Source organism: Apteryx rowi, unplaced genomic scaffold (genome assembly GCF_003343035.1).
Source record: "Apteryx rowi isolate R43461 unplaced genomic scaffold, aptRow1 scaffold_1062, whole genome shotgun sequence".
Taxonomy (NCBI): domain Eukaryota; kingdom Metazoa; phylum Chordata; class Aves; order Apterygiformes; family Apterygidae; genus Apteryx; species Apteryx rowi.
In genome coordinates, this window is record NW_020447267.1 from 17,388 (window position 1) to 39,462 (window position 22,075).

At 40.5% G+C, this 22,075-nt stretch overlaps 1 protein-coding gene across 1 annotated transcript in view; it reads left to right on the plus strand.

Annotated features, from left to right (window-relative positions):
* Positions 1–7,689: 7,689 nt before the first annotated feature.
* Positions 7,690–22,075, plus strand: part of LOC112968043 (mucin-5B) — a 43,094-nt gene continuing 28,708 nt past the window's right edge. Inside the window, exons 1-14 of the mRNA XM_026069856.1 lie at positions 7,690–7,782; positions 9,418–9,673; positions 11,243–11,357; positions 12,821–12,908; positions 14,121–14,254; positions 14,664–14,889; positions 15,694–15,819; positions 16,357–16,474; positions 17,710–17,848; positions 18,434–18,535; positions 19,552–19,621; positions 19,858–19,995; positions 20,737–20,901; positions 21,757–21,851. Coding sequence (XP_025925641.1) covers positions 7,701–7,782; positions 9,418–9,673; positions 11,243–11,357; positions 12,821–12,908; positions 14,121–14,254; positions 14,664–14,889; positions 15,694–15,819; positions 16,357–16,474; positions 17,710–17,848; positions 18,434–18,535; positions 19,552–19,621; positions 19,858–19,995; positions 20,737–20,901; positions 21,757–21,851 — 1,854 coding nt within the window. The 5' untranslated portion in view covers positions 7,690–7,700. The remainder of the gene's footprint in view (positions 7,783–9,417; positions 9,674–11,242; positions 11,358–12,820; positions 12,909–14,120; positions 14,255–14,663; positions 14,890–15,693; positions 15,820–16,356; positions 16,475–17,709; positions 17,849–18,433; positions 18,536–19,551; positions 19,622–19,857; positions 19,996–20,736; positions 20,902–21,756; positions 21,852–22,075) is intronic.

Below are 22,075 nucleotides of genomic sequence, written 5' to 3' on the forward strand. Positions count from 1 at the left end.
CCTAATTATCTAGAGATGCATTAGAAACTTCATGTTGTTCATATGACTCTACAGGAATGCAGTGAGAATTTTCATCTGAAGTTAAAAAGGAACCCTCAGAAGATTTTCTGATAAAGTGAGGGTGGCTGTTTTATCAAGAATTACTGGACAAGTGTTTCAAGAACACCGATGGCAGAATGAAAAAGGCTTGTTAGCAACATGGAAAAATCACTGCTGCTATCTGTGGTGAGGTGAATGGGATTCAGAAGGAGGGAAGAAAGCCACATACAAAACAAGAACAAACCTCTCCAAAAAAATACAGGGTAGGGATTTGTGATCTAATAATTATCTTGTTTAATGATGTAACTATATATTATGATATTATCATTTTGTGCTCTAGAAGGGGAAAGGGAAGACAAAATTTTCACTATGTTTACTGTTGGAATGCACTTTGTTAAACTATGCTTCACTGAACTAAGCACAACCAACTGCACATAAGCCCCAATCGAAGGACATCAGCAAAGGCAAAGCCGTATGTAAATAAGCATGTAGTTACAGTGCTTGTTACACACTGTTTAAACTTTTGTAGCACAAGCAAACTCATATACTGTGAAAGAGAGGAGGCAGAAATAAACTTATAAGCTTGAAAATCATAGGAAGGAAAATTCTTGCAGACTTTAGGTCCCGGAAAAACTGAAATACAGGAAATTGTTTATCAGTGCTACTGTTATTTAAATACATTTCATCTCCCAGCAGAAGCTTTAGGGGGTGTTTTAAAGGAGAACAAACTCTTCAAGGTAAACATTCTTCTGCCTAAGCCAAATTTTCTAAATTAACTCAGTCTTTTCAGGATGCCTAAACTTCTATGCTATTAACTGGCAACTTCCCGAACAAAATTCCGACCAGACTATATATGCCTTGTTGCCAACCATTAATGTAGATGATATAAACATATTTTTTTAAGTTTCAATTTTAAAAAAATCTGATGGGTTCAAACTGGACTTTCTTTAAACTTTCAGTTTTTCAACAGTCAAATATAAAAATGCTTCAATTATTTTCACAGACTTGTCTCTGGAGCAGTGAAAAACACTACTTGTAATTTTTTCTTATTCTAAGATTTGAACTTTAAGAAAACCCACCAAATGTAGCAGAATTCATCATGGAGTTTTGATACTGCTTTAGTGCAACAACTTCCATGTTGGAATGTATTTCTGTTGCAGACCGATGTAAAGCTAGGAAAGGCTTTATGTAGCCTTTTTCTCTGCTTTTGGCTAGCCTCCTCTCCACATTTCACAAAAAATGGGGTTTTCCCTACTGCCATCATTCCACAAGCTTCTTTAATTCCAGGAAATCATAGGTCTTCCAGTGTATAAGCAATTCCATTTCAATAGGAATGATTTTGGTTGGATGCTGTTTTTATGCTGGAGAGCAGATCCATATTTAAGCTGAATGAAGGTCTAAACGCTTTAAAATGTTCTATTGCTTCTTAGTGTGCTTTGTATGTATATAAAGTATGTATGTATACATATAGATACACACACACGTGTGTGTGTGTATCTATATATATAAACATTAGTAGACAAAGATTAGGTTGTAAGAATCATTCTGGAAACTTGTTCCTGGTTATACCAGGTGGTGTATTTGGCAGGTAAAATCTTTTCATTTGCTTTGAGGGCTAAACAGAGGGACTAGTCCTGAGAGCCTAATTCAGCTAGTCACACAAATGCTAATCTTTGCACGTAGCAGGAGGTACTGCCTGATGTTACAAAGGCAGTTTATTATCTCAATCTGAGCTAATTAGAAGCATCAAAGATTTTTAAATTGTGCAAGGATTAACGAGTATGTGGGGAGTCAGGTCAGGAAGAAACTTTGGATACTATGGGAAGCAACATATGTAAAACACCCTGTCTGGCAGAAATCAGGAAGAAACTTTGGATACTATGGGAAGCAACATATGTAAAATACCCTGTCTGGCAGAAATCAAGTAGAGGAAAAGTTTGGCAGTGCTGGGGTTGAGAAGGAGCACCTTTGCTTCGTGTAGCTCTCTTTCAAGCAGTAACAAAAGGCAACAGGCATGTGACCTAGAGACGTGTCTTTGCACACAGTGCCTGACACATGACCCAGCAGYGGAATTTCAATAGCCTGTCCCTTTGGACTACATTAACTGAGCGCTCCCTGCACTCTGTGGTGTCTACTAACGCGGCTTCCACCTTCTGTAATTTGTACCTAGGGAAATTCACTTCTCTTTACCAGCTTATGTTTCATGGGAGTCTTTCCTCTCACTTTAATGCACTCCTCATTAAGCTCAGAGGAAGCTGCCCGCTTTGCGATAGCCTAAGTGCTGTCCTGCTAGCGTGGGGAACTGCAGAAGCAGACATACTTCATGGTCTTCCTAGTTGTTAATCATCAGCCTCTTGACAGCTGGAGCTGTATGCTCAAGTCTTCTTCCTTCTTAAAAACATGGGGAGCCTGAACTAAACACAGCACACCCATGTGGCACTAAGCAGCAGCTAGCTATCGGATGGCTAATACTAACTCCCACAACATGCTAAGCAGAGGCCTGGAGAAAGACTGTGGCCTCATAGTCTTTTTTTTTTTTTTTTTCCCCTTCCTCTCTCTGGATAGTTACTTGGATTTAAAAGAAAATTAGTATTTAGCCATTTAGAAAACTGCTTTGATTTTAGTGGCTACAAGTGTTCAAGGCATATCAGAATGCCATAGTGCCCAAGGAAAGCTCTAAAACTTGGACGGCAGAGAAGAGTTAGCTACTGTGAAATGTCGTAGTTCGTGCCGAACCAGGCATTACCTCATGGATCCAAAAGGAATGCTCCAAAAGAATTTTGGATCAGGCCCCCTTGAATAGTAAGATAGTGTAAGTCCAATTTAGGAAACAAAACAGGCCAGGGTGGGTTAGCTTCTCCCCTCGGGCTGCTCCTCTGCCCCTTCTCTCTGCCTTTCTTGTGGCTTGCAGTGGTTTTCAGTCATGGTGGACATGATTACTGAGTATGTAATTACAGGGCTATGAGGACTTCAGTATGAAGTACGCAGTGGCCTTTTCTGACTTGTCTTGGCATTCATGAAGGTAGAAATGGCTGTAAGAAAAAGAGGTGGAATCTGCTCCAGCCTGAAAGCCCAAAAGCTCTAATTCTTAAAAAAAAAAAAAAAAAAAAAAAAAAAAATCCACATCCTTCCCCAAATGGGGCCCTGGGTTCCCTTTGTTCTGCTACTTTTTTTTTTTTTCCTTTCTGCAGGAGGGCTGTTTAAAGCAAAATCTTTGAGGTAGAGAAAGCCCAAGGGCCCAACCTCCTGATGAGATGCCTTTCTGTGCAGGGAGTCTTTCTAATGTGAGGAAGTGCCAATAGGTCAATGAGACCTGTGTGCACAAACACCAATCAGCCGTGTCATTACTCCTTGTATGTAGATTTAAAATGATCTACATCTTCTTAAAAAAACAAAAAACAGCAGCTAAATTTATTCCTTGCRAATGGGAGTAACTGATGCCCTTGACTGGTTCAGGAAAGGTCAAGAAACCCTATGGCAAGATGAGAGGTTATGGAGCTTTATGTTTGTTCTAAGGCAAAATATAAGAAAATAACCTACTGTATCCCATCAAAATTAAAATACTGAAGACATTTTTCATGTATTTTAATAGACAGTTAAGGACATAGACCCACTCCCTGCCCTTCTTCTGCCTGTTATAGATCACCATATGCTACCAGCCCTTTTAAACTGTGTGGTGGACCTGAACTTGATGGAACAAATACATCTTTGATGTAAACTTCCTAAATTCTATGGGCTTATGCCAGGGATTAAAATATAGTCCATGTTGTTCTTGAATTCTGCTGGCAATGTAGAATGTGCAAAATCATATTGTAACCATTAATTATGTAAAATATTTTGCCAAATTCATTTCAGATGTTTTTATCACGTCGATGACTGGGATGAGGGGCTTGAGACCACATGAAAACTGACATTTTCCTGAGTAACTTTACCTTGTTAATGAACTAAACAGTATTTCTCTATAGAGTTGTTATCTTGACAGTATATGATAAATGATAAAACATTATTTTTTTAGTGAATTTACATGGTAAGAAATAGTACTGTTTCCTTTGCCTGAAATAAACTGGAATATTAGAAGCCTTCCAGGCAGAATCTTGTCAGTGCTTGGACTGCTCCTGGATGGTGTGTCACAAGAAACTTCGTAGACTTAACACTTTACAGTACCCTTTGAGAGAAGGGTGTGAAACAAGTGCAACTGCCAAACTTCAATGCTGCAGTTGGGTATGGATGGTGTTAATCCCCCTGAGGCCCCCAATTTAAGTGCCTCATTACTGAGTTTGTAGCAAACAGTACGGGACGTGAGTCACTGGTGTCTTACGTTAGCTTCTTGCAGGTTTATCTCCTGTGAGTCAGTGATGATAAAGAAGCTGAGTTAATATTTACCTATTGTATTTACTAAATTCACATACCCTTTAATGGCAAATGATCCATGAAATGGGTTGTAAAGAAGCCAAGAAGGATTGTTCTTTTTGCTAGTACAGCTGCAGCAGAATGAAGGCCTCTTAGGCTGGAGGGCCCAATAAAGGGAAGAGTTATTAATCCCAGTGTGTCACTACGGGGGAATAGTTATAACCTGTGTGCCTGCAGTAGCAATGATTCTGTGATAAGGGAACAGCATATTCACAAGCTTTCTGTCAGTCTGATTTTTTTTTTCTGAAAACCTACTGTGTTTTCCTTCTGCAAACCCCAGGGTTGCCACACTTGAATATAAAAACTTCATTTGAATGCTAATATCCCTCCCCTGTCAGTAGCCCTAAAATCATTTCAGGTGATTAGAGCATCCAGGGATTTTGGAGGAGTGCAGCCAGCACTCTCTGCAGAGAAGCCAGAAGCAGCAGCTCTGGTTAGTGACTGGCAGGGACTCTGCTTCCCGAGAAATGGCAAAGGAGTGGCCAAAATGACAGAGGAGACAAGTGGAGGTAAGAAAATGGTTAGGGTGCAGACCAAGAAGACAGGGTTTCGTCTTTCTCTGAATAGCAAGAGATGTGCTCTTGCTTTTCTCGGGGGAGGATCCCAGATGATTGATGTTACTTTCCCTGCTGAATGGAGTAGAAGAAGGAGGTTCAATGAATTGTCTGTTTTATTCTGTCTGTCCCTTGGACACGTAGGTTTAACTAGTTTGGCTTTAACTAGTTTATTTAACTATAGTTTATGTTGTTCATTTTCCTCCCAGGCCCATATATGCTAGCTGGGACTTGCAGGAGGAAATCATGCTTTAGCTCATCACTCCTGCCCACCCTGGCATGCCCCTGAACCATCCTGCGTGTAGAAGACAAAGAGGAGGGAGTTGTGGTCATCAGACTCACCAGGTCTTTGTCAGGTAAAGACTGCTCCAACCTGAATGGTATCTTTGGGAGGCAGTTCATATGTGGTTCCTGCTGCTTTTGTGCTGCCTACTTGGAATAAAGGGATTTTGTTTTAGGTTCAGGAATCAGACCCCTGGACTCCTGTTTTTCTTTCTCCTCTCATACCAGTGTGAATGAAAGAGATGTCTGTGCCTTGATCTCCTGGGTGGGAGTGGGAAGAGAAGAGGACTGTAATTAAAAAGATGAGCTCTATCTCTGCAGAGTTCTGCACTTGATTTTACCACTGGCCTGGATTTGGGAAAATTAATAGATTTTGGCTTTTCTTGTTTATCCTCAGCTAAACTCTTCCTTTCTGTGTCAACATCAGTGGGATACTGACCTCTACGCTTTCTCTCCTGGGCTTCACAGCCCTTCCCTACATCAACCATTAATACTGTTCTGTGGCCTGAAAGAGGAGGCTACATTAACCAAAAACTGAATCTGAATGTTACCATGGGAATCTGCTGAATCTGAGTGTTACTATTGTACTGTATGGGATTTAATATCATCCTAATATCCGCTGTATCATAATCTCATAGTCTGGGTTATCTACTAGATATTCTGCTGTTTGACATCGTAATTGTTTGGGTGGAGAAGAGTGGGGAAGATGAGCTGTGATAGAAAGGAAAAGCAGCAGCAATCTGCTACTTCTATCACTGGTGCCCTAAAGTCTGTCAGCTCTGTATGCCAGCCAAAATGGCAGGGCTTCAAGAACAGACTTTACCTTCCAATAGTGCCCTGCCTCAAGTGTGACTGACAATGGAATTAATGGGGCACGGACAGTGGGAAAGGGGTAACATGAACTCATGTTTCATGTACTGTACAATGCTCTAACCCACTTGTGCGGGATTTTCTTAAGAGCAATGGCAGCAGCAAATCTTCTTCTGGCAGATATTTGCACCTGCACCTCTGAAAGCCACTTACTAAACAGCTCATAAACCTGTTGGGGGGAACAGCTGAAAAGAATCAGTGGGCCAGCTTTAGAATACTTAGCTCTGTACATGCCAGAAAGTTTGGTAAAACAGTGCACAAGTCCTTGAGGACTGGCTTATTGTCTGCCAACCAGATACAAGGGCATGGACCTTTCCCAGTGAGTCCATGGGCTGACTGGGCTGAGGACTTGTAGCAGGGGTGAAATCTAAGTCCACTTGAAGCCATATTTGTGCTCACTTAGTACTGGGAATCATTCTGGCATTAGTGTATTCCGAAAGGGCTGTGTAGTAACTGAAGGTATTGAAACATGTCGTGCATGTTTGTCGGATTTGCTGGGACTGGGTGAGAGGCTTCCTCTGTGACAGAGACGGTTCCCCTATAGCTCGGATAAAGTAGAGCAGCATTAGGTCAGCTTGTGCCTTCAAAGCAGGTAAATCTCCAAAGGAGACCCTAAAATTACTGACATCAAACATCTATGGCAGGAAATCTAGGCAGTGTAGGACATACATTGGCTCATGACTGAGCGCTCTGGATTTTTGATGGGTGTGTTCTGGGATATTAACACACTGAGAACTGCAACCGACCCCACTGACGCAGTATAATTTCAGAACTGAAGGAATGAGCTGTGGTTTTTGTTTTGGTGGGTCTTGGGCACTACTCTAATGCTGTTTGGAAAAAACAAAGCTTCTATGTGCATAAAGAATAAATTAACTTCCCATGCCTGACTGGTGCAATCAAACTACATTTGTTTGGTGGAGGTGAGAAGTTTGCAGTGTGTGGACTAATGCACTTCCTGGTCTGTTGAAGCAGTAAATCTCTGGTCTTTTTTGTAAAATAGTTTAAATTCGCTTGTTAAAGCCCATTTGCCTCCTGCCAAAAGTTTTTGCTCTAAATAAGCCATACATTATGCTTGACATTAAAATATTTTTTGCTCTAATGCTTAGAAGTAGCCACCAAGCCAGCAGAGGCAACAAACACTTTTCCTTGAGCTGGGGAACTGTCCTGATGTGCAAACCAGAGGAAAGCTTTGAATGAGGGCACTGATTGCTTGTTACTAATAACTGCTGTGAAAAAGAAAAACAATTGTTGCCAAAGAAAAGACAACACAGGGGAAAAAAATCTTTGTAAGGAAGGAGAAAAGCAAAGGACAGCTTTCTGTCCCCACATAAAGCAGGAGAAAACTTCTTGTTTCTGAAAGAGAGGAGGTTGCTGGGTGCTAAAGCATGAATCACTGAAAGAAAAATGAATGAAGCTCCACCTTTCAGGGACCATGCCATCAATGTTTTGTTCTCATGCCAGATTCCTGGACTATAAAAATCTGCCTATAAGCCAAGAAAAAACCACTTCCCTGGAAGGATTTTCAAGTTACCACTTCATGGCAAGATGGAAATAAAAAAGGGGAGGTCATTTTGGATCTTCTGCCTAATTTGGAGTTTTTGCAAGGGCAAAGAACCAGTTCAGATAGGTAAGAAAAAAATCTAATTATCAGATTAGTTACTCACATATTGCTCTTGACAACTAGAGTTATCAAATGAAAATATATAACATATTCATGTAAAAGCTATAGGCATGTCAGATATTGTTTAACAGTATACATATGCATCCTTAACTTAAGCCATTTAAGTATTTTAGTATTTTTCTTTGTGCTACTAGGTAATTTAACAACTGTTTTATTTCCTAAGTGGGTAATCTTAAACAGCAGACTTTCTAGATCCTTTTTAACACATTTTGTTTATCTTCTTTATAGGAGAAATATGTCAGCATAATGCCTGCTAGGCTTGATTGGCCAGTATGAAATTGGGAGTACTCACTTTTTTTGTGTTCTGCTATRCTGTTACCTGGTTTGGTTTTGAATGTCTTACACCTTTCCCAGCCATTCAATACACAAACAACTGCTGTGGTGTTTTTTGCTGTCTTGGTAATTCTAGCAAATCTCCTTACAAGAATAAGCCAAGCTTTCTCATTTCCCATCACTGCTGTGTAAAAAAGTGCTAAATTACCATACTTCACTTCAGTGCTGCAAACAACTATGGCAAATTACAGTCCCTTCAAAAAGCCATTTCTGTATACAGACTTGGCACTGTTGTTGATGTTGCACATTTCTAACATCAAGAGTGGAATTTTTCAGTGCTCCTCTGCTGGGTCTTAGATATGAATATCTCATAACATTTTAGTGTTCACTGAGTGTGTGAATGATCTTGATTTGATCTGTGATGGTCCTTGCTAGGTTGATGTTCCTAAATGTGCCACGTCAACAACAGAAAGAAACTTGCCCTTTTCTTCTTGCCGTTCTTCCACATGGGCCAAGAAGATTCGCTAAAAGCATAATAGAGCAAGCACATATTTAATTCGAGGTGTAGCTTTCTTTGATTCATATTGGCTTTGTGCAATCAGTGGTATGAAAACTACTTTCTATGCAATTAAAGTATCTGTCAATGCCTTAGGCATAAGTGCAGTGCAGCGCTCCAAGGCATGTGTTTTAGTTGAGATGAAAAATAAGTAGCTCTGAGCTGACTGCTGAAGCTGATGGCAGGCTTGGCTGCTGAGATCAGTGGCTGCCATTTTGCTGAGAAGTCATGTTGTTTGTAATGTCTCCTGGAGAAGAGACAATAGAAGACTTCAGACCAAATTCTTGCTTGCTTTAAGGGGTAGGATTTCAAAGGCAGAAATAAGATTTAGGCAGTCAGGATGGGATTCCCCAGGAGAAACTTCTACCCTCCACTTTAGACATCTACAGTGTAGATGTATGTCTTCGTCTAAGTTGGCACACCTCAGCTCTCTTTATAGGCAATAGAGAGAAACAGGCAGTCTTGGAGCAGGGTTCATTTTCCTAGGTAGATGTATGAGATGGGGCAGCTGAACCCCTTCTGTTTCTCACTATTGGCTTCGAAGGAGCCTGGGCTGATCTGCTCGGATTGGAGGTGTGTCTGACGTGGACTTCTAATATTAGGTGAGATTAATTTCCTTCCTAGTGTCTTCCAGGGGGTGGTATTTGTGCCTTTGAAAATGTCTCCTTTAACATTTTTCAACAGTGATCTCAACTGCAAACCAGCACTTGTAGAGTGAATCACTAACCTTCCCACTCTGACTCGTTCTTCAGTCCAGGTCTCTACTGTCAGCAGGAGCGAATGTGCCACCTGGGGCAATTTTCACTTTCATACATTTGACCATGTTAAGTTCACTTTCCCTGGAACCTGCACATATGTCTTTGCTTCACACTGCAATGACAGCTACCAGGACTTTAACATCCAAATCAGGCGCAGCAACAAGAATAGCCTTTTGATCTACTTCACTGTCACCATTGACGGAGTAATCTTGGAGGTGAAAGAAACAGGCATCACAGTGAATGGGAACCAGTGAGTAAAGACTGTACTTCTGTTTTCTTGTGTTGTTGTTTTATTGTTACATATTAGCTATGGGTGGTCTGTCTAGAAAGGAGTGCTATCCTGCAGAGGGACAAATGAGTGTATGCAATATGCTCACTTTGAACAGAGGCCATTCCATAGTAGCGGAGAAGGCAAGAAGCATGGAGACGCCCAGGAATCACAGGAACACCTTAGCAAAAGGCAATATAATGTCTAATGGAACTCTAACAAAATATAAGGTGTAGATTTCCTTAATGTCATCTTTGTTTGGGGGGGGTGTCTCTTTTTTTTGAGGGGAGGAGATAAGGCCAACACTTTATTCATAGAAAATTTTGATTTTGAAGAAACTTAATTTTTTTTTCTCAAAATATTATTTCTGTGGTACTAAGCTTACTGTTGGTGGTTGCCATTCAGGAACAGCTGGTCCTTTTAGAAAAAGTTTTCTGTTTCTAGACAGATAAGTCTAGAAATTGCACTTCTTCATAGATCACAGCTTGCCATGGGTTATGGAGTCTTACACATAACTACAAAGGACAGAAGTTTCAGAAGTCAAAATCCATGCCTTTAATTCCAACCTGAAATGAACCAGAAAGCAAACTGCGGACAGAAGGGCAAAAATACTTCATGAAGAAATGGATAGTCAAGTGCAACAGTAGCTGAGTTTGGTGTAATTTTAAGGGTAACCTTCATGAGAGGTGCAGTGGTCTGCTCCCAGCATATAGGTATCAAGAGCTCAGGCGAGCTTTGACTCTGGGAAGAACCCTCACAACTTTGGTGAGAAAATTGCAAGCATTATGGCCTGTCTTTTCTTGATGGTCTTCCAGAAAAATCCAAATACAGAACAGCATTACTTGGTTGTAATTATAGTAGCAAAACCCAGATGTGTCCTAAATCAAAGGAGCAATATGTCTGCTGTCTTCTCCGCTGATTTTCTAGAGAGCCTACCCCTCTTCTGGTGTAGAACAAGGAGAGTGCACAGAAAGGTGGGAAAGGTTGAGAACCTCAGTTAATTACCTTAATTAAGCTGAGGTTGGCTGTTTAAGCCCTTGGTGAGAGAAAAAAGTGGTCTAGGTCTGAGTGATGCCAGGACGTGGGTAGTAGAACAGACCAAAATTCCTCTGTGACTCCCAAGCACCAAAGAAAAGCCTGGAGAGGTGATGAGAACCTGCGGTATCCTCATGTGGGAAGCGATTTCCCAGTAGTGTGATCTCGCTCCTCATATCCTTATGGGTTAGGTCCTCAGTTCATGTAAACCAGCATAGCTGTATTGGTATCAGTAGAGCAGCTGATGTAGTATTGACACGCTTGTGATGAAAATACATTGTCTTGTGGATTAAGGTTAGTGAAAGGTCACAATGGAAAAAGTTATCATACCTATACTTAATGGATTGTGTGGATCAAGCCTGACCTTGAAAGGCATGTCCCTATGGCTTATTTGGCTCCTTTTGACTTTAGTCTTTTTTTTCTCCATATCTCTGAAACGATTTGATCAGTCTCTCTCTTTTTTTTTTTTTTTTTTTTCCCTTCAATGTAGTCTGTTTTGTTTCCTCCAATTTCCAGGATCCCCTTGCCCTTCAGCTTGAAGAGCATCTTGATTGAGGACACCTGTGCTTACTTCCAAGTCACTTCCAAGCTGGGCCTGACACTCAAGTGGAACTGGGCTGACACTCTCCTAGTATGAACAGCCAGTTAGTTGTTTTTCTCTTGGTGAACCTCATCAGTGGTGGAAAGCAGAGCTGCACACAGGCACCATGTTGATTTGGGGTTTGGGGGCAGGCAGTATCACTGTATCCATAAGGTGATGGGGACATACCACACTAGTTTGTTTCACAAACAATACCACACAATTATTTCATGAGGCAGGTGACTGGAGTTGCAATCCCTAGGTCTCCCCAAGCAATTTTACCTGATGAAAGATGCCACTGTCAACCCTGGAGATAGCATCCCTGTAATTAACTGCTTCCTGCATTGAGCACTGGCAGAAGCACAGCTAGTCCCCCCCAGCTCTGACTTGTTAGTTACCCTCTGTCCCGGTGCACATCTCATGTGGGAAACTAATTTAATCTAATCTAATTTAATCTAATCTAATTTAATCTAATCTAGCCAGTTCAGTCCATGGCCTCTCTCATTCCAAGTCTGCATATTGCCATGGGGGAGTTCCTCTCTATACATCTACCCCCAATATACTCTTTGCTGCGGTACTCTATTTACACCTCTGGGTGTAAACAGTAATTCTGCACAATCAGGAATGATAAGATTTGCAATACCTAAATAAATGAGAGTTGTATGTCATGTCTTGCAGTACAGAGAGACAGAGAGAGGGTAGAAATGGAACAGAGAGGAAAAAAATTGGGAAGCTTTGTGTAGATAGAAGGCCAGACAGAATATAAGGCCTATAGTCAGCTTCTACAGTCAAGTAGCGATTCTGTTTTAATCAAGTATTTGCTTCCCTCTCCCCCTGTACTAATTAATACCTGAAGTATGACAGGCACCACCTGTAGAGGGGACACGGTTTTAGGGAGGCACACCTTTTACAGATGGACCTGAGTAAGTTCTGTACTCCCCCCAAGCATGTGTCAGTGATGAGGTGCATTAGTTCAATCTAGTGAGGCAATAGTGTGCTAACCTGGCTCTTTATTGCACAGAGTATGGGCAGAACAAGTTATGCTGGGCAGGCCCAACCCTAGAAATACAGTAAAGTTTTCCACTTAGCCAATGGAATAGAAAAGCATTAGGTGCTGCTAAGAGTTGACCAGAAGCTGTTTCTTCACAGCACCCAGCATCACAGTTGAGTATCTGTCCTTCTGCCCAAAGCAGAGCTGTGGTACCCTGCATGAGGAAGGAAGCAGGTGTGTACTGGAAGATACTGGTCCAAGGATTAGTCCAGTATTCAGCATGCTGCAGTTAGCTGTTTAGTAGGTAGGAATAACAATTGTTAGAGAATTATCTTCCTGCATAAGGTCAGCCTTTCAACTGGTAAATTTTAGGACAGATTTATAGCTGAAAAGAAAACTGCTGGAATGAGAGAGAAAGCATTTCTACTATTGTGCTTTTCTACAGTGAACTGTGTAGTAACATGTGCTGTCGATGGGGAAAAGACTTTAAACTCTGGCTTTCCTCTTTGCTTTTGTTTCTTAGTTGGACCTGGAAGAAACATATAAAGAGAAAATATGTGGTCTGTGTGGGAACTATGATGGCAGTAAGAAGAATGATTTGATTTTGGATGGTAGGCCATGATTACAGCATGTTACCTGTAGGACAGGACTGTATTAATAATGTGACATGAAAGCTGGCACACATTTTCTCTAAGTAGTGTTTCAGGTTTCCTGAGAGATATTCTGAATACATGGACATCTCCCTATAACAGAGATGCATTTGAAGTGCTTCTGGGATGATTTGGGATCCTCTGCTGTTTGCAAACTTGCAACAGTGTCTCAAACCTCTTTGACCCAAATTAATTGCAAGGCTGTCATGCAATGCCATTGCCAGGTTTCCCACTGATAGCAAGAAACTTTAAGGAAGTTGCGGTCTCAAATGAAGCATGAGTGGATTTGTTCTCCTTGCATTTTCATCATTTTACAATTGGGTAGCAAGTGTGATTAGTTTTGCCTCTGTAACAAAATGGCTTTAGGAGGGCTTTTGTTTCCAGAAAAGTTAGTGAGAGGAAGGCTTTTGTGGAAGTTGTTCTTTCAGGCCTGCAACCAGTGAAGGGACTGAGCCAGTACAGGAGAACAGACCTGGTCAGAAATCTCTCTATTAAACTCCTTTTTTAAAATCAGAAAAATGGCAACTCCTGGATACTCTTCATAAGAATGTATAAATTTCAAAGAAACTTTTTGTCAGAAAGATTTCTCAGATCTAGAATCAAGTTTTTGGAAATGCTTTGGGAAAATGTACCCTTCTAGCTAGTGTAATGATTGCATGCATATATTGTGTACCTGTCTTTCTCCTTCTGTCCCTTCCCATCTTCTCTAGCCAGTGAAAAGTAGTAAATTACCAGATAATTAGAAACATTGGCACCTAAGGCTGTGCTCTAGTTTATGATGGTAGAAAGCAACAAAACTGTGTGACTGCTACACATGCAAATACAGAACTCTGTAGATCAGATGCACCTATAAAGAACCAGATTTTCTGAGACTGATGAGCTGCAGGGTCAAGAGTGCCATGTGATTTTGTGTGTGTGTGTGTGTGTGTGTGTGTGTGCGTGCTGCCAGCAGTCCTTGGTACAAGAGTGTCAAATTCCTGATTCTAGCTGGACAGAAATTTTATCAGGCTGTCATCCTCTATATTATGGATGCTGTGGTTAGATCTGGGCACTTTGGTGAAGAACATATTGCCTTATAGCACAAAGATTAAATGCATATTTACAGACCATTAACTGATTTAAAGGATTGCTGTGGATCTGACAGTTACTCTGATGCGTCTGGGGATTTTGCAGGGTATAAAATGCACCCGAGGCAGTTTGGGAACTTTCATAAAGTAGAGGATCCATCAGAAAAGTGTGCTGATGTGAGTCCAGATGACCACACTGGAAGAGATCCTAGGAAGGAAGATGATAGATGCAGTAAATATGTAAGTACGTGTGGCCAAGAAGTATAAACCCTCCTGACCTACAGTCCCAGACAGATTGTGTTGAAAGAAGTGTTATGTACAGAGCGTGCACTGAAATGAATTTGTCAGGAGTCCAGCCATGACTCTGAGAAAAAAAGTTGATCTTATAGCTGAAAGAATGTGCTCCTACAGTGTTAAAGAAATGCATAATGGGAAAATATACAAGTGAATGACAGCTTCCAGTCCAAGAAAAAGAACCTCATGACAGTAGGTTAGACTGGATGATATCCTGAGATCCCCTCCAACCTGAATTATTCTGTGATGATGGACTCGTCATCAAAAATTGGGATGAACTTCATATAAATCTGAATGTTGGTAAAATGTTTATTACTGCTTTTCTTTTCCTTCATTCTTTTTCTTTTTTCCCCAGAAAAAAAAATGTAAGAATCTTCTGTCCCGCTTTGGAAACTGCCCCAAAGTGGTTGCTTTTGATGACTACGTAACCACCTGTGCTGAAGATATGTGCCATTGTGTGGTTAATTCTTCTCACACTGATTTGGTTTCCAGCTGCATATGCAGCACTTTGAACCAGTACTCTCGAGACTGTGTCCTCAGGAAGGGAGACCCTGGGGGATGGAGAACCAAAGAGCTTTGCTGTAAGTAGCTAGTGCTCTAGAGATTTTTTTCAGGTTAGCCATATATGGCCAAATCCTGATCCCAGCAGAGCTGAGCTGGGAGCCCTGTTACTACAGTGAATGAAGCAATAGGAACACTTTGACAGAAACATTGTTAGTAGAAAAGCTTCTATAAATTCAACTTGATTTTTTGCTCCTTAAATTTGAATTATTTTGCATTTCTTCCTTCGTCTTCCTCCTTATGGCTTTTTTTCATTTTTTTTTCCCCATGCAATTAACTCATAAATGATCTTGTTTTAAATTGTGACATCTGTTGGCTCAGAAGAAGTCACCGAGAAGCCTCACATGTTTGTCCTCAGCTTATCCTATGTGTTCGTACTCCTGTGTTGCAGTTATTGAGAAGGAAATCACACTAAATCCAGGGGGAGGGCCACAGGAATTTCTTCCAAACAGCTGTTGTGGATTTAGATAGAGGATTAATGCTGGAAGGGCTGATATTCAAGGCAAAAAACAAGCTATTATGACTCCATAAATGATTCTAGTGTCCTTTGCTGGTACCATGGCTTCAGCCAACCTTGAGCTAGTAAAATAATGTGAAATCATATTTCCAAGCAGTACTGTTTTCTCCAGAGATGAAGTAACAGTGACCATAAGAAGTTCTTTTAATGGTTAAAAGAACATGGCAAGTCTGGGTAGAAAGTTTCGCAACCAGGGTATGGGGGGAAGGAGGAAGGAGTTGGGTAGTGATATAATGATTCTAGAGCACTTGCAAGCGAGTCATTAACATATCCCATCTTGGATATACCATCCCATTTCATCTTGCAGATCAGGGATGCCCAAACAATATGGAGTATATGGAATGTGGAAACTCCTGTGCTGACACATGTGCTGACCCAGAGAGGAGCAAGATTTGCAAAGCTCCTTGTACAGATGGCTGCTTCTGTCCTCCTGGTAAGGCAATTTACTTTTTCTAATGGGCCTGTGCATCAAAGGACAAATAGGGAGATTGTTCCCTTTCAGGTAGCAGCAATTATTTTATCATTTTACACTAAAGACAATGAGTAAACTGTTTTTTCTAGTACAATTAACAACTCTCTTCTTGATAGAACCAGACCTCTATAGGTTCAAGATCCTGACACTGGGGTTGGGGAGGGAAAGGACAGATGCCTAGGACTAGACAGAAAAAAATGGCACAGGTGTAGTGGAAAAAGAAAAGGAGAGGTGGTCTCTAGGTAGTAAGAATACAGGTGAAGATGTCTTGTGAGGTGCCTCCATGTTACGAGTCACGGAGATGAATATCCAGCCTATTGGATACTAAATCTTGCCGTAGCAGGAAGAGGCCTGGAAGGTCATTTTCCTTAAGACCTACTCCACCCATTTACAGAAATGAAGTACTCCTGACTTTTTTTTTTCTCCTTACTCTATTCTTTCTTCATGGTATTCCCAGACTCCCCTAAGAAATATTAACTAGTCAATGTGTCTGAACAGGAACTATCCTTGATGACCTCGGTGGCAAAAAATGCATCCCCAGAGACAGCTGCCCCTGTATGTTTCAAGGCAAAGTCTACTCATCTGGAGGGACTTACTCCACCCCTTGCCAAAACTGGTACTGTTGTGAACCTGACTGCACTAACAAGGGAGAGGCATTTATTACAGAACATTGATGAGTTGCATTCTGTTGTTTTCTCCTTCCCCCCCACCCCGTTCCTAACATTTGTCTTAACTAATAACGGCACTAATGCAAAACTTGGGGTCTGAATTCCATCAGCTCCAGGAAAATTTAGAATAGGCCTCAACCTCACGTAGTTATGATCCTCACTTGGAATCGCCAGGAAAGACTGAGCCCAAGATTTCAGAATGCAGAAAAATGAGACTCTTCGCTGGTTAGCTCAGAGACATTAGCCACTAAAGTGGGGCAAAGAGTCATACTGTGTTAATGAGTTACGTTTCCAACCACCTCTAGATCTATAAAAGGCTGTTTCAAGGCCTGGATCTCAAAAGTCCCGATCCTTGAGAACGATTTGATTTGGAGCAAAACCTGTAGCTTGAACCCATCTCTACTCTGCACTAGTGAAAGGTGATAAGACCTCAGGTATATTATTTTCAAAACAGTTTTATTTCTTACTCTGATATCCATTTACAGAATGAACAGTCATATGTGTTATTTATGCTCCTGTGGCACAGTACAGTTTCCTTGACTTTAGTTGTAACATTTACTATAGGGAGCAAAGAAATATGCTGTGGTGCATGGTGGGGTAGAGCAGATGTTCTGCAACTCCCCTTGGATGAAATATTCAGTGCATTTTCATCTGCAGTTTTGAGAAACTGGACCCAAAGGGCTCTGGGTGGTTCCTATTTAGCCACATCTTCACTTACCGCTCACAAAATCTGAGCTAACATGGCCTGCTATTTTCCGCTTGTGTGTACAGCTCTGAGAATTTTAACTGCTCATTAACTGAGGTCCTCCACAGATACTTGCTGAACAGTTGCATTAGTGGTGTAAAATGTTGTGAGATCCTGGTTGAGGAGGCTCTTTAGTTCTTTAAAAAAATAAACAGTGTAGGCCCAGAAAAACATTTCTTGCTTGACCAACTCAGTGTCTCTTTGAAGGAGCTAGTTCCAAGCCCCGTGCAGTTAACTCTTCTATTGACAAGCATTCAGCTTTTTTACTTTAAAGGCATAATGTAAAATCTTTCTCTCACTAGCATTTAAAAAGCAGCTGAATAATAAGCTAATAAGACAAAGAAAGATCTGTGCAGACTCAGATATAGATGTTATCTCCTCCTTTGCTCCTTTAAGGCTATGTTTATTCTAACTACTCCTTTTCTGGGTTTTGTACAGTACTTGCACTGGAGGCCACTGGAACTGTCTCTCTCTGCCCTGTTCCGGAAGTTGCAATATAGATGGAGGATTCCATATAACAACATTTGATAATAAGAGGTTCAATTTTCATGGCAACTGCCATTACGTCTTAGCTAAGGTATGAACAATCTTCCATTTCACTCCTGAATCTATAGCATAGCAAGAGGCATTAAACTTTGCTTCAGCTTTATATGACTTCATTTGATCAAATGGCCCCAATCCAGCAAAGCACTTCAACACATGCTCCATCTTAAATGCCATAAATTCTCCCATTTGCAATAGACTGCAAGTCAATTGCTTTGTGCTTAGCATCAGCATTTTGCAGCTTCAGCATAGTTTTACATCTTTTTAAATGGATTTATTTTCTTAGTGGATTTATTACTGTAGATCTAATCATTTCTCCTGAAGCTTTCTTCATGTATGTCTGTCAAAAGGAAGTAGATGATCTGATTCCTTCAAAAAGATTGACTTCCATGTGAGTGTCTGCAAATATACTATCTACACAAGTTGATAGCAAGGAAACAGAGTGTAGAGGAAAAGCCGTGAACATGATTGATTTTGGCAATGAAAGGCAGCAGTCTGCAGTTACAGATTAAATGCCCCAGTTCTTTCAAGGATCCATTTTAGCCTTTTAGAGACACATTTTTTTTCCTTCTAGCTCACTTCCTGTAACATGCTAAAACTTTTTCTCACCTCTTTTCAGAACACTGATGACACATTTGTGGTGATTGGAGAGATTGTCCAGTGTGGGACATCAAAGACAATGACTTGCTTAAAGAACATATTAGTCACACTAGGAAGAACTGTAAGTAATGTGCTAGTTATCGACACAAAAATACGCTGCTTTTATTTAGGTTCAAAGATGGGTTTTGTCTATTACTGTGAACTCAGCTCTGTTGCAGTCCTGAGATTGCAAGATTAGTACCAGTAGATGATGTGTTTATTAGTTTTGTTCTGCAAGAGTTATTGGCTTTCCAGTTCTTTTGGATTCTGGCTTTTCCATTTGCTTCAGAGTTGGTTCAAAACTATCCTTGTCAGCTTTCCCTTTTTTATGACTTTAAACTTTTTCACTTGTTTCTTTTTGAAAACTGGAGATTTCTACAAGAAAAGACCTCCTTCTTTTTACTGTAGAGTTTTGAGACCTGAGGTTTTCTCTACTAGTAGCAGAAGTAGCAGAATTTTCCAGATGAAGGCCTGAGGCTTCTCCCACTGCTATGATTCAAACTGACTTCTTTGGAGACAGAGTTAGGACTGGTTTTTATACACTCCTTAAGATATGTAGATTTATTCTAAGGCCTGGATTCATCCTGTCCGTTTGGTACTTAACTGGTATAAACATGTTAGGAGATTCAGCATTTTAACCTCCCTCTATAGTCAATAAAGAAAGATGGGGATCTCCAAAGGATCAATCAGCCCACTTAAGGTAGGAGGTGGCTTCTGGAGGTGCCTGTTTCCCTGCATTGACTATTGAGGGAGTTTGAGACAGGTAGCTCTAATTTGGGGGATGTTACATTTCTGATCGGATAGATCCAGACCTACATATAGTATCTTGACTGCAGTTCTCAAAAAGATAAGCTATTAGGTATGGGAGAGCATTCAGTCAATGCTGTTGCCCATGGAGAGTGTTTTTCATTTTTCATTATGACTTACAAATTTGCTCTACACCACTCTATGGCGTCCAGACATTAAATTATATTGACCCCAGAGATGATCATGTTTTAAAGACGTTACCTTCTTAATGAAGCTTGTCAAGTAACTGTTGTCTGTCTCATGTCATACTTACTCATTATTGCGGACTTTTTTTTTTTCTTTTCCCTGCAGACTATAAAAATATGTTCCTGTGGAAATATCTACATGAACAATTTTATTGTGAAGCTGCCAGTAAGTAAAGGTAAGCATTCCTTCGTCACGTTTTCCCCAGACTAGCCTACAGCTATTTACAGAGGGATACCTGTGCCTTGCTCTGAAGAACCTGATCCTGTCCATTGTTAGAATATTTGACTAGGTGGAAAATAGATCTGGGAATGGCTCTGTTACCTTTGGATGTGCTGGTAAATGGAAGTTCCTGTTTACTTTGCTTCATATCAATTTGCAGGTACAAACACACTTTCTTTTTTTCCTCATTAGATGGCATCACCATCTTCCAACCCTCCACGTTTTTCATCAAAATCTTGACCTCAGCTGGAGTATGGATTCAAGTACAAATGAAGCCTATAATGCAGCTCTCCATAACAGTGGATCATTCTTATCAGAATCGCACATCTGGTAGGACACATCGTGCTCTTTCAGTCTGCTCCTCTACTCAGTTAGAACCACTTGTCCATGACTCTAAATGAACAAATTATTTGATTTTTATTTTGACTTTGGTTTGTTAGAACCCTTGTTAGAACCCTTGATTAAATCCGTAGTCTTCCTTGAACAAAGCATTAGCTAAACTCTTCAATTTGCTGAAGTAAATAAATAAAGCTCTGTGATCTTTAGTGTGTGCAGATCTTTTAGACTTCAGGTGCAAAAGCGGGCCTCATCAGAGACTTGTGAATGGAGGCTATGTTCTTGGTTCTGCCACCAATCCGCTTTTTATGTTACTTAAGCTTTCTGTGCTTCTGTTTCCTATCTGGGTAAGTAGATAACACCCCATCTTGCCAACCTGTGTGATTTTTTTGGTTTTGTTTTGTTGTTTGATTTTTTTGCCTTTTCCTTTCGTTGTAAACGTTTTGGGAAGGGACTTCTCAGTCTGTCAGTGTTTACTGAAGCAGATTTAATCAGCCTCCAAGCTACCACTAAGTGCTACCACTAAGTGCTACTATAATATAGAAAATAATAGTTGTACAGTAAAGACAGAGTCCTGTCTGATTTCTGGGGACATGAAGGAGTCTCTGAAGGAAAATGGGCTTCTCTCAGGCAAGACCTCATAGGGCATTCACCTAGAAGCCATTCCTTCTAATGCTCATCTTGTGTGGTTTGTTTGTTTGTTTGTTTTTCTCTCTCCCCTGCCACCCACTCAAGGTCTTTGTGGCAATTTCAATAACATCCAGACTGACGATTTTAGAACAGTCACTGGAGCTGTGGAAGATTCGGCTTCTGCCTTTGGTAACTCATGGAAAACTAGAGCCAGCTGTTTTGATGTTGAAGACAGCTTTGAAGATCCTTGTGCAAACAGTGTGGATAAAGGTAGCAGGCTTTTCATCCCTGGATTATCAGTGCTAAATAATTCTTATATATTGGATAACCTAAAAAGCTTTAGAAATCTTATAACCATCAAAAGCCACTTCCTCTGAGGCTATTAATAGAATATATAGGTTTTTGCAAGCTTCTAAGGTGACAGCTTTGCTTTTAAAACAAAAAAATCACTGCCAGATAAAGAGACGACAACTTATTTACTGTTGACTTGAAAATACACAGGATATCAATCAGAACAGTTTATGTTTAAGGCAGAAAATATTTAGTCTATATTTGGGCAAGACCTTCATCTGATCTAAGTTGTTAGAGGTAGACTGAAGTCAAGAGGTAGACTGAAGTCAAGAGGAATAAGTTATCAACAGTACTAACTTCAGTAAGCACTGGGTACCCTATCCAGCTTCTCATTCTGACTGCAGTGAGGGTTTGGATATATAGAGGATTCAGAGTCTACTCTCCCAGGTAATATATGTAATAAAAGCTACTGTTCTTAGTCACGCAGCTCACTGATTATTAGATGCCTGATGTTATTGCTTGATTATAATTTGTAAATAATTAGGAAAGTTTGATGGAAAACACTGAAAATGAGGAGTTTTAGTAGCTGTTCTGTAAATCCAGACACGGTAATAATGTTAGTACTTGGAAAGATGAAACCTTTCTATTAGAAAGGTGGCTAGTCACCCATCTAGCCATACTTATCACCTTGATATGTTAATGTCCACTATTTCCTTTCAGCATTACCTGAACGTCTTCAGGATATGACATTCTAGATCTGATTCCTGATAATGTTAATTTACACAGTAATGTGGTCCAGGTGACTAAGGACAATGATCTTTTTTTCCACTTCAGAAAAATTTGCCCAGCATTGGTGTGCTCTTCTGTCTAATACAAGCAGTGTGTTTGCTGTGTGCCATTCTGTTATAGACCCTTCTGTGTACATCAAGGTAAGCCTCTATTCTAAATGGATGTTTTAGTCTAGTCCAGAGGCTGATTTGCCATAAGTGTACTGTGGTCTATAGGAGTTAAATAGGTTACAACAACATCTGTTTGCAAAGTTCACTGATGCTGATGAAAAAAATAACCAAATAAGATACTGTGGACCTTTTTGCCTGCAGCCTGGGAAATATTAAGTAACTGCCTTCCATGAACAGCACTACCATCATTGAGA